This window comes from Cheilinus undulatus, linkage group 3 (assembly GCF_018320785.1).
Source record: "Cheilinus undulatus linkage group 3, ASM1832078v1, whole genome shotgun sequence".
Taxonomy (NCBI): domain Eukaryota; kingdom Metazoa; phylum Chordata; class Actinopteri; order Labriformes; family Labridae; genus Cheilinus; species Cheilinus undulatus.
In genome coordinates this window covers 30,014,755-30,028,683 of record NC_054867.1, presented here as the reverse complement: position 1 = coordinate 30,028,683, position 13,929 = coordinate 30,014,755, and the positions used below count along the sequence as shown (strand labels likewise).

The following is a 13,929-nucleotide window of genomic DNA, read 5'->3' as shown; positions in this document are numbered from 1 at the left end:
TAGGATCTGAAACAATGCACCTAACTGTTCCCTTTGGGAAATGTCTCTTTGACTCCAGTTGCATTTAGCTGCCTCCACAGTGTTATTTACACACAAACAAACACAATACAAGTTGAGCAACACTGAAAGGAGCCATTCTGCATAAAGAGAACCTAATAAAGAGTGCTGTGTATGTAATCTATCTGTACTTCCTATAAAGTTTGACTTTAGAGTAGCTCTGACAGCTTTTTTGCTCTTTATGATTGTTTAATGATTTTTTTTCATTGGGGTATTGCTGTTTTCAAATGTGGCATTATGATCAAACATTTCCACTGTAATCATAGATTTTGTTTTAAGCACACAGTATGAGCAGTAATATCAGCTATATGTGGAGGGTGATATGTAAGGTGAGAGCACTGCCCTCTGTAGGAAGGGTTGAGGAGAGTTGTCTGTGTGGGCGACCGGTGCCTCTTTCCTTGTGTCCTGGTAGATGTGTGGTAGGACTGCTCGAGTTCAGTCCTCTCTTGATACAACTGTTTTTCTTAATTATTTTAAATTATATCATTTATTGGGGCTTATTATGCTATCAGAGAGGATGACAGTGGATGGAGTTGGAAAACAGGGATGAAAGAAAGGGGGCATAGGCCAGAACCCGGGCCACCTGCATACACGGGGCTTGTCCTTACTGCAAGGCCATGTGCCAGCTGTGAATCAGTGATAAAGAGTTTTTTTTTTTTTTTTACACTTATTTAAAGTAAAATGATACTAGAGCTTACACAGTTTATATGTTTGTGTAGTGTTTTAAGGTTTCAGTGTAATCATTTTTACATGTGAACTAAAAAACTGGTAGTAGATGCTTTAAATTTTAACATTTTTCTGACAACAGTGATAGATATGTTGAGGATGCTGATTGCCTAGTGGTCAAGTCATGCTCAATATGAGCTACCAAGGTTTAAGTATGACCTGTGGCTCCTTTCCTGCATGTCATTCCCCACTCTCTCATCCCTGTTTTTGACTATTCACTGTGAACACATACAAAGACATAGAAAAGCCATGAATAAATCTTAATAAATAATTATTTTTCATATTGATAAACATTTATAATACTTCAAAGCCAAAGAGAAACTATACGGATGAATCCAATAATCCAGAGCTTTAACAGCAAATCACAACAGAAACCAAATTTTACACCAAAATCAAGCATGAGTCACTATTTTTTGAAAATGTAATGCAATGGAAAGGAGATTTGTTGTCTGTTGTGTTTGATGTTCTATCCTGCTGTCTGTATTGCATCTTTATTTGTAAGAGTAAAAACAGGGCAATGTTGTAACACAGATGGTGTTTTTTTAGATGTTTTATGCATTAAGACTTTTTTGTTTTCCCTCACTATCTCACTCCGTTTTCAGGAAAATCTTTTGTCTACATGTTCCACACTGTGTGTGGGAGCATGTAAATTTAACTGAGCTGCTTGTTGTGTGTAAATGTGTGTCAATAAAATGATTACCAACAACGGCTCTTAGAAATGTAAACTGATTCTGTTACAGCGGGTAAAGATGGAAGCTGCTGAACAACGGGCACAATAAAGTGGACACACTGCCACCGTCTGGCATAAGCAGCACATTCAGGGGCCTCTCTAAGGGAGCACAGTCTAATATTAACACTTTTCAGAATAAAACTCAACCCATTAAAGCCTGATAACACAAATTACAGCCAGAAAAATCTTTTTTAACTTTCAAATGAAATCCAAAAAAATCTATATTATCCATAAAATTTAACATATAAATTCTTTTGTATCTCATTTGATACATTAGGTGTTTTTACTAACTGATAATCCACTTTAGGGCATTTTTTATCATCTATCAGATTGTATTCAGATGTTTTTTTTTTTTTTTAGTAATTTATTGATCATATTGATTAGGTAGAGGTATCATAAAAGTATGTATGAAATATGATACAACAGGCTTTAAGGGGTTAAAAACCTGGCAAAGATTAAGAGACTCTAAAAGAAGACTCTTTGAAATAACAAAAAAGAAGCATTTAGCATTCAAAAGTCACATTGACATCAAAAATACATAAATTCTGACTGTTAAAGAAAGATTGTGAGAGGTTTGTCATCACTTGTGTTTTTATAAGCCACTGGTGCCCCAATACTTAAATAAATAAAAAAAAAGTAGAATAAAACATGGATGTACAGTGCCTATAAAAAAGTGTTCACCCCTTTGGATGTTTTTACCCTTTAATGGTTTTAGAAATCAATCATATAACATTATTTGGTGTTTGTGACAAAGAAAAAAAAACCTTGCTGTAATGTCAAAATGAAAACAGATTTCTGCAAAGTAATGCCAAACAAAAATATTGCATAATTATTCATCCCCTTCAGGTCAGTATTTAGAAGATTCACCTTTGACTGCAATCACAGCACTGAGTCTGTGTGATAGGTCTCAACTGGGCTTGCACATCTGGACACTGCAATTGTGATAGACACTGACTTCTTTTCAAAACTGCTCCAGCTCTGTCAGGGATTGGGCGTGAACAGGTCTTTTCAGGTACACCTGCAAATTTTCTTTTGGATCGAGGGCTGGACACAGACCCGGCCACTCTAGAACATTCACCTTATTGTCCTTAAACCATTTCTGTTTAGCTCTATATGCAATGTCTCTCCCACCTCAACTCAACACGACCATCCTCTGGCTTACACTTTTCAACACATTTTCCTCTAAGTTGCTTGGAGTGTTCTTTTGTCTTCATGGTGTAATGGTGGCCAGAAATACTAGTTAACAAGAAACTGGACCTTCCATACACAGGTGTCTTTATACAACACTCACTGATATAATTATTTAAGTATAAAAAATCCAAGAGGGTGAACTCTTTATAGGCTCTATATGTCCACTAAAGGCTGCTGTACTCACAACTGCATTATGATGAAAACAACCTAAATCCAGCCTTATTGCTTCAATCTACCTGAATATCCAGTGTAGTGATCATTTCTGATGCCAAAGACAATCTGAATCACAGAATGATAGTGAGTATTGATGGGAGTGTTAGTAGAATATCCCAAAAGTGTACTTTAGTGCCTTGAATACACACACCCACAGAGTATTAGCTGTTCTCAATTCTCTTGTTTGACTGTCTGCAGTGATATGAACCTTCCTCCCCAAGTGTCTCCACGGCAACATTCATCACTTTACCCTTTATCTGCAGCAACATCACTCCACCACATTTACAAGGTCCAACACATCAACAAGCAATCTGAAAATATGTCTCTGTAAAAATCTTTAAAAAGAAACTCTCCTTGGATTGTGTCAGGTTTTATATTTGCTTTGATGTTGCTGAACTCAAAGCTGACTTAAGTGCTCCCATGCCTTGATGCTAAATGTGCATTTTTAAATTTGCGTTGATTGTTTGTGTAGGCAGCAGTAATTATGTTTTATTCATTTAATTATTTTTGTCAAATGTAATGGTGTGATTTTATTTCTGAGTGCAGCTGATTTTTGTGCGTCCGTGGGTAGTTATTATTGGCATTCAGGGCTCTCTGGGGTTAGTGCAGCGTCCTTTTGCTATTTCTGAGTGCGAATGTGGAGTCTATTTCCAAGGTTGCCATGGAAACCATTGTATTTGTGTTGGCAGCAATTGGTGCTGCCGGCCGAGCAAGACTCTGCTATTTTTGTCATGAGTCAACACCTGATATATACACACTTTTTGACACACAGTCAGGTGTACATGCCTGAATACTGAAGCAGTCACAGACAGCTCTTAACACACTAAAGCACAACACACCACAACACTAACACAAGTTTGATACCTCTCCAGAGGCACTATAGACACAGGCATGTGTGTATGTTTCTATCTCTGTTCAGTGTTAGCAGACATCTTGATACATCTTCACCATGACAACTGTACTAATCACCATCCATTAAATCTCTCCACCCAGTTGCAGCGAGTTCAGCTGTACAGGCATGTTCACATCTGAAGTCTGACAGATGATGTTTGTGCGCAGTCAGTTAGGACCAGCCAACTTCAGAAAGACAGAAGACATTTACATGGAGTTTGACAATTAGAGAGTCAGGTGCTATGTATCTTGTATAAAAAATAAATTAAAAAACACAGTGATACAGATGGGAACTATATGTGTAAGCTAAGATATAAAATATGACCTAAACAAGTACTTTTTATAAATTGGGTTAACAAATGAATTAACAATTACTGTACTACTATAAAGCTTGGTGTTTAAAGGTTAAAGGTATTCAGAATATAGGGTTTTCTGTTTTTTTCTGTTTTGTTTTTTTGTTGCTGTCTGAAATCAGACGTTGAAGGAAGTTGTTCGCTAGCGATCTGATCTGATCAAACCTTCTGGATAGGTTCAAATTTAAATTTAAGTTTAATTTTTTTTTTTTTTTTTTTTAAGAAAACATAAATTGACTGGCAACCAGTCCGGGGTGTACCCTGCTCCTCGCCCAATGACAGTTGGGATATACCCCAGCCCCCCTGCAACCCCCAATGGGATAAACAGTAAAGAAAATGGATGGATGGATGGAAAAGAAAACTTACGAATCAGACAAGGTTTGATTGTTGATTCCACCAGTTTTGGCACTAAGCTACCTCTGATGCATAAAGGCAGGGCCATGTTTATCCTCGCAGAAGGCTGTATCAGACTGGATTTTAGAAATTAATTATTTAAATTTAAGCTTGCGCTAGATACTTTTCAAACAATACATTTTCCAGTGATGTAAATAAGAGGACATCTCTGATATGGCTGGTGTCGGGCCAAAACCACCTATCTCCGTTTTTCACTTTTTTTTTTTTTTTTATCATAATCAGTGCTGTTGGTCACCCTTTACATCTGTCAGTGGGTTTCCCGAATTTTAAACCAATGAAAGTGTCAAAAAGATGCTGACTATCACCATTCATACATGGAAACATACAGTGTTTTTTTTTCATCTCTGAAAAGTGGTGATTTTGGAGATAGGAGGTTTTGGCCCGACACCAGGGATATGTTGCATGTTGCATGCTTTATTGCACAGGTGTAGAGAGACCAGAGACAAGATTATCAAACATGAAGTTATTGATATAAAGTAATTTGTAAGAAACTGCCAGTTTGTGTGGATTTTGCATTTTATGGCAAGGGGTCTTATTGAAACATCTGAATGCATTCATTTACTGGTGTGCCCTAATACTTCTGTTTGTAAAGTGTATGCCAAGCAATGTTGTTGCCAAGCTGTTGCTATTTAACCAACAGAAAAACTTAACTAAAGTACTGCACACTCAAGCACATTCTGATTTGTCTGTACACGTGTCAGTCACTCTCAGTGTGCTGACAGGAACTGCTGCCTAATGTCTGGTGGGTGAGCTGTCATACTTTAAAAGGAAGTCAGTAGTTTTTTCTAAAGGAACAACACTATTCTGCTTTTTGCACACACTTCGTTATTTTCAGAATATTTCAACACAAGTGAGTTTAAATTATTTATTTATTTTTTTTTGGTACAGGCTGGAAGTACTAGTGTCACAATTGACTTCTAAGGCACAGATGACATCTTACTTGACTTCTTTAAAGGGGACATATTTTACCCTTTTAAGACTAGTTCATATTGATCTCAGAGATCCCTAAAACATGCCTGTGAAGTTTGTTGCTGAAAAACACTCCAGTATGGGATTTTTGTATATCTAAAAAAATCCTCTGTTCCAGCCCTGTTAAGAACGAGATGTGGATGTGTCTGTGGCTTTAAAGGTTACTGAGCTGTCTGACTCTGCCCCAGACTCCGCCCCTCTCAGGAAATGGATGTGGCTTAATACATGTGGCTCTCAGGAGAGGAGGGAGGAACTTTCATCCAAGCAGGGAGGGTCAACCAAACCTGGGGGCTGTGCTAACTGGGGGTTCTGGTACTTGAGGGGATTGTGGACAGGCCAGGGGCACATATTTTTGTTAGAAAAGCCTGAAAAAGTGATCTTTGCATAATATGTCCCCTTTAAGATGAAGATCACACATTTTTGTGTTTCATTTGAAATTATATTTGCCAAAATATATTTCTAGGCCTGCATTGTATTTGTTAGAATACTTCTTTTACTAATACTGCTGCTACTACACTACTACAACCTCTACAACAAATGATAGTAATAGTTAAAAAAGGCTGATAAGCCTGGAGAATGTGTCACAGTACAAGTGAAAGATCTTGATCTGGTAAATAAATATATGTAACACACCAGCATAATCTTTTAGTATTGTGGTCACCAGTGTTATTTGGTTTTAGTCGTTTAGTTTGTGTTTTTACTGATCTTGTGAGACAAAATAGTGTTCAATACTCACATGGGATCCTCTAGACAGGAGGTCAACATGGCCTTTCTGACTAATTGCCATCTAAACCCCCCCCCCAAAAAAGACCAATTACATCAGCCAGTAAATATCAATATTTGAGAAGATAAATTCAAATCATCATGTTTTTTTTCAGCTTGAAAACTAAGTCACATACTCTCTACATTCTAAAAGCAGTTGCAGATCCCTATTTTGTTAATAAAAATCAACTAATCCTAATTTAGAGCTCTGAAACATGGATGAAATGGAGTTATAGTCTGTGATATAAGTTTTGAAAGACTTTTGTTTAGTTGTTTTCTGTGTAAAAGTACAAATATATGCATAGAATATCTGTTGTTCTCAGAAGAACCTGTATGTGTGCTGTAAAATATTCACTCAGTCTTGGTGAGTTAACAAGTGGCATTATTATAATGATGCTTTTAGTGAACCAGATGAATCAATCCATGCACATTATGTGCTGCAAATTAAAACATGCTTTTTAACAGTGGAGGGGATGAGCGATGTGACACATGAAATGCAAATGTTAAGTATGATGATCACAGGGAACCTTACAAATGCAAATGAAAACCCCCTAGCAGCTAGCAGCTCCATGCTCGCTCCTTCAGTCCAGTAGCCGTAGCCATAATGGCCCAGATTTCATTGTCCTCGGCAGACAGTGCAATGAGATGGAGTGTATATGAAAAAAGATCACCGTGGCAACAAGAGCCCCAGTTTGAAGAGCTGGGATGGTGGAGGCTGAGGCCCGGCCTAATCAATGGCTCACCGCCTCAGTAAATCTTGCACTGGAGGGCACTTTAAAGCATGAAATTACAACCTGAATGATTACTGATTGACAAATAAACTGTGAGGGGAGCGGGAGATGATGGATCAGATACGGAGGTGAGGTCTCACATTGAACACAATCCCTCTTCAGAGTACACACAAGGTCACTTGGAAGTAATATCTCCAAACATTTTCTAGCAAGTAGGCTGTAGTCAACAGAAGAAAATGCAGCTTTGCAGACTGTGTTACACACCAGTGAGAGGACGGATTAAAACTGTAGTGAAAACTATAGCCTTTGCCTGCTTGAAGTAAAACTTAACAAACTAACTTGGTTAGTTGGTCTTACAGTCATTAACATGCTAACCTGTTTTAAGCACTTTCACTGCATGCTAATTTGTGTTTTTTTGCAAAGAAAAAATGGGTTTGTAACATGTGCAATGCTCTTGGGACCTGCTCAAAGTGCACCCGCCAGAGCAGGACCATTCTGGGTAGCCTGGCACGGCAATTACTGATTGAAAAGTAAATCAGCAGCCAAAAGTCATAGTGGAAGAGCCCCAGATGTTTCCATGGACAAGACACTTAACACCACTGCTTCATCTGTGGTGTGTGAACGGGTATGGATGGGTCTGAATGGGATTGGCCAATACTGATGGCCAGTTCTGTGAAACCTCTGCCTTCAGTGTGTGAATGTGGAGTGAATGGGTGTGAATGGGTAGGTGTGACCTGCGGTGTACTGTAGGTTTTACCACTGGGATGATTAAGCAACTGCTAATACATTACAGTAAACATACAAACAGCTTTTGGTCATAGATTTTATTAAAAAATGGACAATGCCTCACTGATGTCACGGATTGTTATTTGAACTCACTTCTGAAGGCAAAAAAGATCACCATGCTGGAAATGTTGACTAGTTAAAAGTGATTACTGAACTCCTTAGTACTAGTTAAACTCTCAGTCAACCTAGTAACAGGCAAGTGTTGGAGCTGGGGCAGGCATTTGGCCTCATAGGAAACAGCTTCACGTAAGAATCGCAAACTTTAATTTCAAAGATTCTGAATAGCTACAGCGAGTCCAAAAGTTGATATTTTCAAAAATACTTTCTATCAACCTAAGTACATTTTCAACAGCAGCTAATGTGAGCAAAACAAATCTGCTGCTGCATGTATTTCTCTGTGCTCTGTCTCCAACTTTCCTGGTGCACAGATGCAGCAGGTGCTTGTGTGGCTCGTAAGCTACGCTGTTAGCATTAGCATTGCTAACTCTTAGCATCAGGATGTTGACATGGATGTGTCTGACCTATTGCCTGCATTGTCCTTGGAGTGATGAGTTAGGCAGCCCATCATGTTTTCACTCACAGAGTGCTAAGAAGCGCTATAGATTCAGTCATCAGGTAAGAGAAAGTCTAAGTGTGCTAAGCTAAAGTAGGCTAATGTAGCTAATGTATAGTTCACATCATACACCACCAACTGGTGTTAAATAAGCAGAACAGCCAGAAACTGCTGTCTGACACAAACATTAAAAAAATAACCTATTGTCTGTTTCATATCAATGACTGGTGTTGCGGTTTAATGAGTAACCATGTTACCTTGTGACTTGACGTCAAATGCATCTCGATAACATACATCAAAACTTAAAGAGACTCTTTGTTTAGCCTTTTCATTTCATACATATCAGAAAATATTCTGTTTTTTAACACATTGTAAATCAGACAACCTTTGAAAGCTGAAGCCAGACAGTTAACACAGTCACGGGTTAAACCATAACATCTGCTCTCCAACAACATCAACAGTGAAGGCTTTAGATGTATTGCAGTTTTTCACCAACAAGTTTCTGATACTTTTCTTGCTTACTCCTACACATTTACTTGTCTGTGTTTTATCTATTTGTGTTGACATTGTTGTAATCAGCTGATAAAAACATTACATATGTATGATTTTAAAAACATCATCTTGAACATGTTTGATTGTGCTTTTTAATACTTTACAGGTCCTCAGTGTACATCAGACAGGAGCAGATCCTGAAATAAGCACCTCTCTGAAACAGGAAATGTTTTTTGAATTGGGGATCATTTTGAATCAAAAATGAATTCTCTATCTAATTGTGTTCCCCAGATGGAAATCAAATTAAATAATTTGATATTGAAAGACTTGCATCTCTAACTCTTAGTCTTAAAGTCACTGAAATGGATGATTTATAAAAAAAATCTCTCCCTGTACAGAGTTTTAAAATAAAGGAATGACACTAGAAGTCACATTAAGTTGATGTTGAAACCAAATAAGTTAGTAGGCTCAGCAGAACCTCAAATATTGGTTCCTCTTGTTAGCGATAGCATCCACATGTATTTGGTCTTTGCCTAAATGATGAAGAAATGATGTCCCTTTGAAAATAAACATAATCTGACTCTATTGATTTTCTTTGAGAATAACTAAAACCTTTACAAAATCACACGACAGCCTGTTAGCGATAAGATGAAATTAGGCAATACAGTGAGGACACTAGGACCCTGTACAACAGCTCTGATCCTGTTTCTTACAGCCTCCTGCTCCATCTCTGCAGTCACTGTGTGTGAGTGGAGGGGAAAGCAGGGAAAGAGCTGTGTCTTTGTGAGCATTCACATCAGCATCGTTTCAGAAAAATACCCACTGCCACAGCTGAAATCAACCAGGGAAGGAGGATGCACAAGACAGGTGGAGGCACGGGAAGACAAATAAGCTTGTACAGAAGGAAGTACCTCAACAGCATTCATGAGGTCCACTGATTGATGTCCACTGTGTACCTCAGCAGTGGGAGCTACACCAGGTTTTTATCCTTGGAGACCAAAACAGCAGGCAGCTGCATCAGGAAATGCTCTGATTCAGGTACATGATGCTCCCTCTCTCTGCTCACTGATTCCCTCAACATTTTCCTTGTTTGTTCTCACCCTTTTCCTCTAATCTGCTGATTATATACTGCTGAGTGCAGCCGGGAATTTAACATAACAGTGATGTGATCTATAGAATGTGGGGCCGGCATTTTACAGTGGGTGTATTGCATTAATGATGAATATATAAATGAGTAGGCGCTTAGACATGACTAAACCAGGCAGTAGGGTTCAGCTGAATTGGGAGCACCCCTGTGTGTGATTTAGAGACGTTGCTCACTGAAGGTGATCATTCATGGCTGATGAGGGAGATTAGAGACAGCTTTTTAACTTGATTTGTACTATAATACCCACAGACAGGAGAAAGAACATCCAAAGCTTTTTATTTCCTATCACAGGCAAACAGCATTCATAACAACAGGGTTTCCTTGATGTGACATAAATATAGCAGCAGCCACCCCATGTCTGTTTGTTGTCTGTAATCGCAAGGCACAGTTAATATGCAGACAGCCTCTACAGCCTATAAATACCCCTCAGGTTTTCCATTTGAAACCCTAAATTCACTCAAACTAAGGGGCCAGAGCTTCTTTTTGCAGAGACGCAAGCAGTATCAACCAGTGCAACAAATCCACCTACATACTTGGTATGCATATTGGCAAGGCCTTAATATTCTTGATTTTGTTTTAAAAAATAGTGGTGCAAACGAAGACTTTCAAAGCAGCTGCTTATGTAGATAAAAAGGGCAGTAAAGTGAAAGGAATGATTGGGGGGACTTAGGCATTCATTCACTAGCAGGATGTGTGATTGAAAAGTTTATCATCTGTGGCTCACACAGGGATCAGATGAGATAGCTTACCATTTTACAGCAATATTAAGGCTGTAAAGATGTTTTAGAGCACCAGTCTGACACTTTGGGCATCATAAATGAACCCACAAACCCTAATTTTTCAGATTATTTTACTCAATGATCTGTGAGTGTCAGAACTCATTTCACTGTAAAAAGTTTCTCCCTTGAAAAATGCCCACTGAATTGAGTGAATTGGTTTGAAAGCTAGCTTTGGATTACCCTATCAGAATGATTGCCTTAACAGAGATTTAAGAAGCTAAGAAGGATTTTATGAAACTTCATCTGAACTAATTAATCTTAATGGTAGCAGGGGCAAAAAAGAAACTGGCAACTTGCTTGTGCATTTTATAGGAAGGATTAGTCATATCCAAGAAGTCCCATGAAGGGGCTACAAGCAGGTGCACGTCTTTATAGTTTATTTTCATCTGTCTTGTGTTTCTTTCTTCTTTTTTAGGGTGGGCCATGACTTATGGCAGACATGAGGACTTTCTAAATGGACAGGAATTATAAAATCTTAACCTCCTGATGTTCACATCGTCCTCAAAACTTCACAGCAGCTTCTGCCCCCATTTTAAGCCATTGTTTTCTGGCCGTACTTCCTGGCTTTGAAGGATGGGTGATGGGCCTGTGACTGATTCTGCCTGCCTGCCTCATCCCATCCTTCAATGGAGCCGATGTGGAACTCCTCCCACCGGCCTCCACAGCTCATGTCAAACGTGTCTGCCTCCTCTCTGCCTGAGGGCTGGGCTCTGTCTCAGACCCTAGCCCTGCTGGCCATGCTGCTCATAGATCTGCTGGCTGTGGTGGGCAATGTGGCTGTCATGGCAGTGATCGCTAAGGCCCCACAGCTCCACAAGTTTGCCTTTGTCTTCCACCTGTGCGTGGTGGACCTGCTGGCGGCCCTGGTGCTCATGCCTCTTGGCATGCTCTCAAGCCGAGCCTTCTTTGGGGAAGCCCTGTGTCGGAGCTACCTCTTTCTCAGTGTGTGCCTGGTTAGTGCTGCCATCCTCTCTATCTCTGTCATAAATGTGGAGCGTTATTACTACATCATACACCCTATGCGCTATGAAGTAAAGATGACTGTTGGCCTCGTGGCATCAGTGCTGGTTGGGATTTGGGTCAAAGCTCTGGCCATGTCTGCACTGCCACTGCTCGCTTGGTTCCTACAAGGTGGAAGGATTCCTCTTCTAGAGGGAAATGGGGTTGTTGGAGTAGGTGGCGGGGCAGCTCCACCTCCCCCTGCTCAGGGCCACAGGCGCTGCTCACTGCACTGGACAGGTGGAGCGTCAAATCGCATGGCCTTCATGGTCCTATTCACCCTGGTCTATTTCCTGTGTCCTCTGCTGGTCATTCTCGTTGTGTACTGCAATATGTTCAAAGTGGCTCGGGTAGCGGCCATGCACCACGGGCCTCTGCCTACCTGGATGGACACACCTCGTCGTCAAAGGTCAGAATCTCTCAGCAGCCGCTCTACCATGGTTACCAGCTCGGGGACAGGGACTGGGACAGGAAGGGCAACCCCACAGCGACCCTTTGGGGGAGGAAAAGCTGCAGCAGTGTTGGCAGCAGTAGGAGGGCAGTTCCTTTGCTGCTGGCTGCCCTACTTCACTTTCCACCTGTATTCAGCGCTAGCTGCCAGCCCTCCTGCTACACTGGCCTCTCTGGAGGAAGTGGTCACCTGGATTGGCTACTTCTGCTTCACCTCCAATCCTTTCTTTTACGGCTGTCTTAACAGGCAGATAAGGGAGGAGCTGGGCAAGCATCTTCCTTGTCTATTTCGTAGAGCAGGAGTTGACATGGAGGAAAGACTGCCCAGCCGTGAAGGATCCATAGAGGAGAACTTCCTTCAATTTCTTCAGGGTACTGGCTGCAACTTGGATCCTCAAAACTCCCACAGCACCTCCAGTCCTAAAGGTGAGGCTGGCTGCCCCATGGCTCAGCCTCAAGCGACTGAGCTGGGACAGCCCATACCAATTGATTTTCGAATCCCTGGACAAATTGCAGAGGAGACTTCTGAGTTTATTGAGAATGAACAGGCGAAAAACAACCATATATGTTCTGACAATTAAGTTTGAATGCCTTTATTTCCTTACAATAAACCTAATTTTAATCAATCACATATGAACAATTTCAGAATTGATTTCAATGAAAGCTTGATTCTCTATTTCTACTGATGGCTTCATTAAATGACTTTAAATTGTATGTGACTCACTGCACTTTGCCTCATCAGATTTCCCCCCTAAACATTTATGATGAGACGATGTGATGTGGCTGTTGGAGATGTTTTGAAAAAAGGAAAATTTCTGCTACATTTTAAACATTCCACATATTCTCAGCTTTGTACAGTAAGTGACTCAGTGAAATAACCAATTAGAATTTAACTTGAAGTCTTTTGTTAAATAGAAAAAATATATAAAGTAGGCCCTATAAACTTGATTCCAATAAAATTACAGAGAAGTTTTCAGAATTGCAGCACTGTATCTGATCTAAGATTGTGGGAGACTAACTGATAAACTAACTCCATCTTAATCGTACCAAAGTCAGATTTTGATTAATGGATTTTATATTTGTAACCGTCAAACCAATCTTCTCTGAAACTCCAGTTAGTCAATTAAATAGTATTAAATCCCATCAAGAAAAGTAGGCAGCAATAAAATTCTAAACAGTATTTAGAGGTTTCATTGAGAAAATAACACTTCTGTCACTTTTTATTGGCAGTGGTGTTTTCATGAAGGATCAGTTGCCCTTACTTCAATCTGCCAATTATAATTGATTAGGGGGCGCAAATGTGGCCTAACTCTCATGGAATTACACGTTGTTTACAGATAATATCTGAAATTTGCTCTCCTTTTTCAGGTGCTCATCCAAACACAGCTTATGTCTTTAAAAGAAAGCCAGAACTTTTCTGGAGATCAGTTTAGAAGAAAAAAAATCTTTGATTATTTTGTCACCCAGCTTCCTGCCATGTGATGTATTTATAAGTGTATTTGGATATAGATCTAAAAAACAATCTTCTCTTGATGCACTGCATTGTATTCAGAATCGATTTCTCACATTTGTTAAATGTGCTGATAGTGTTATGTTTAGTAGAACAATTTAAGTTGTGGGTTGTGTGTTTCACTCAACACACCCATTTTTCCTTTTTTTAACTGTGAGCTTAATTACTTAATTGTT

At 39.6% G+C, this 13,929-nt stretch overlaps 1 protein-coding gene across 1 annotated transcript; it reads left to right on the top strand.

Moving 5' to 3' along the window:
- The first annotated feature begins 11,349 nt into the window (after positions 1-11,349).
- Positions 11,350-12,824, top strand: LOC121507418 (G-protein coupled receptor 61-like). Its single transcript, XM_041783736.1, has one exon. The coding sequence runs from the start codon at positions 11,421-11,423 to the stop codon at positions 12,822-12,824; it is 1,404 nt and encodes a 467-aa protein (XP_041639670.1). The 5' UTR covers positions 11,350-11,420.
- Positions 12,825-13,929: the final 1,105 nt, after the last annotated feature.

Coding starts and splice junctions, on each gene's coding strand:
- LOC121507418 (XM_041783736.1), top strand. CDS start 11,421: ATGGAGCCGATGTGGAACTCCTCCCACCGGCCTCCACAGCTCATGTCA.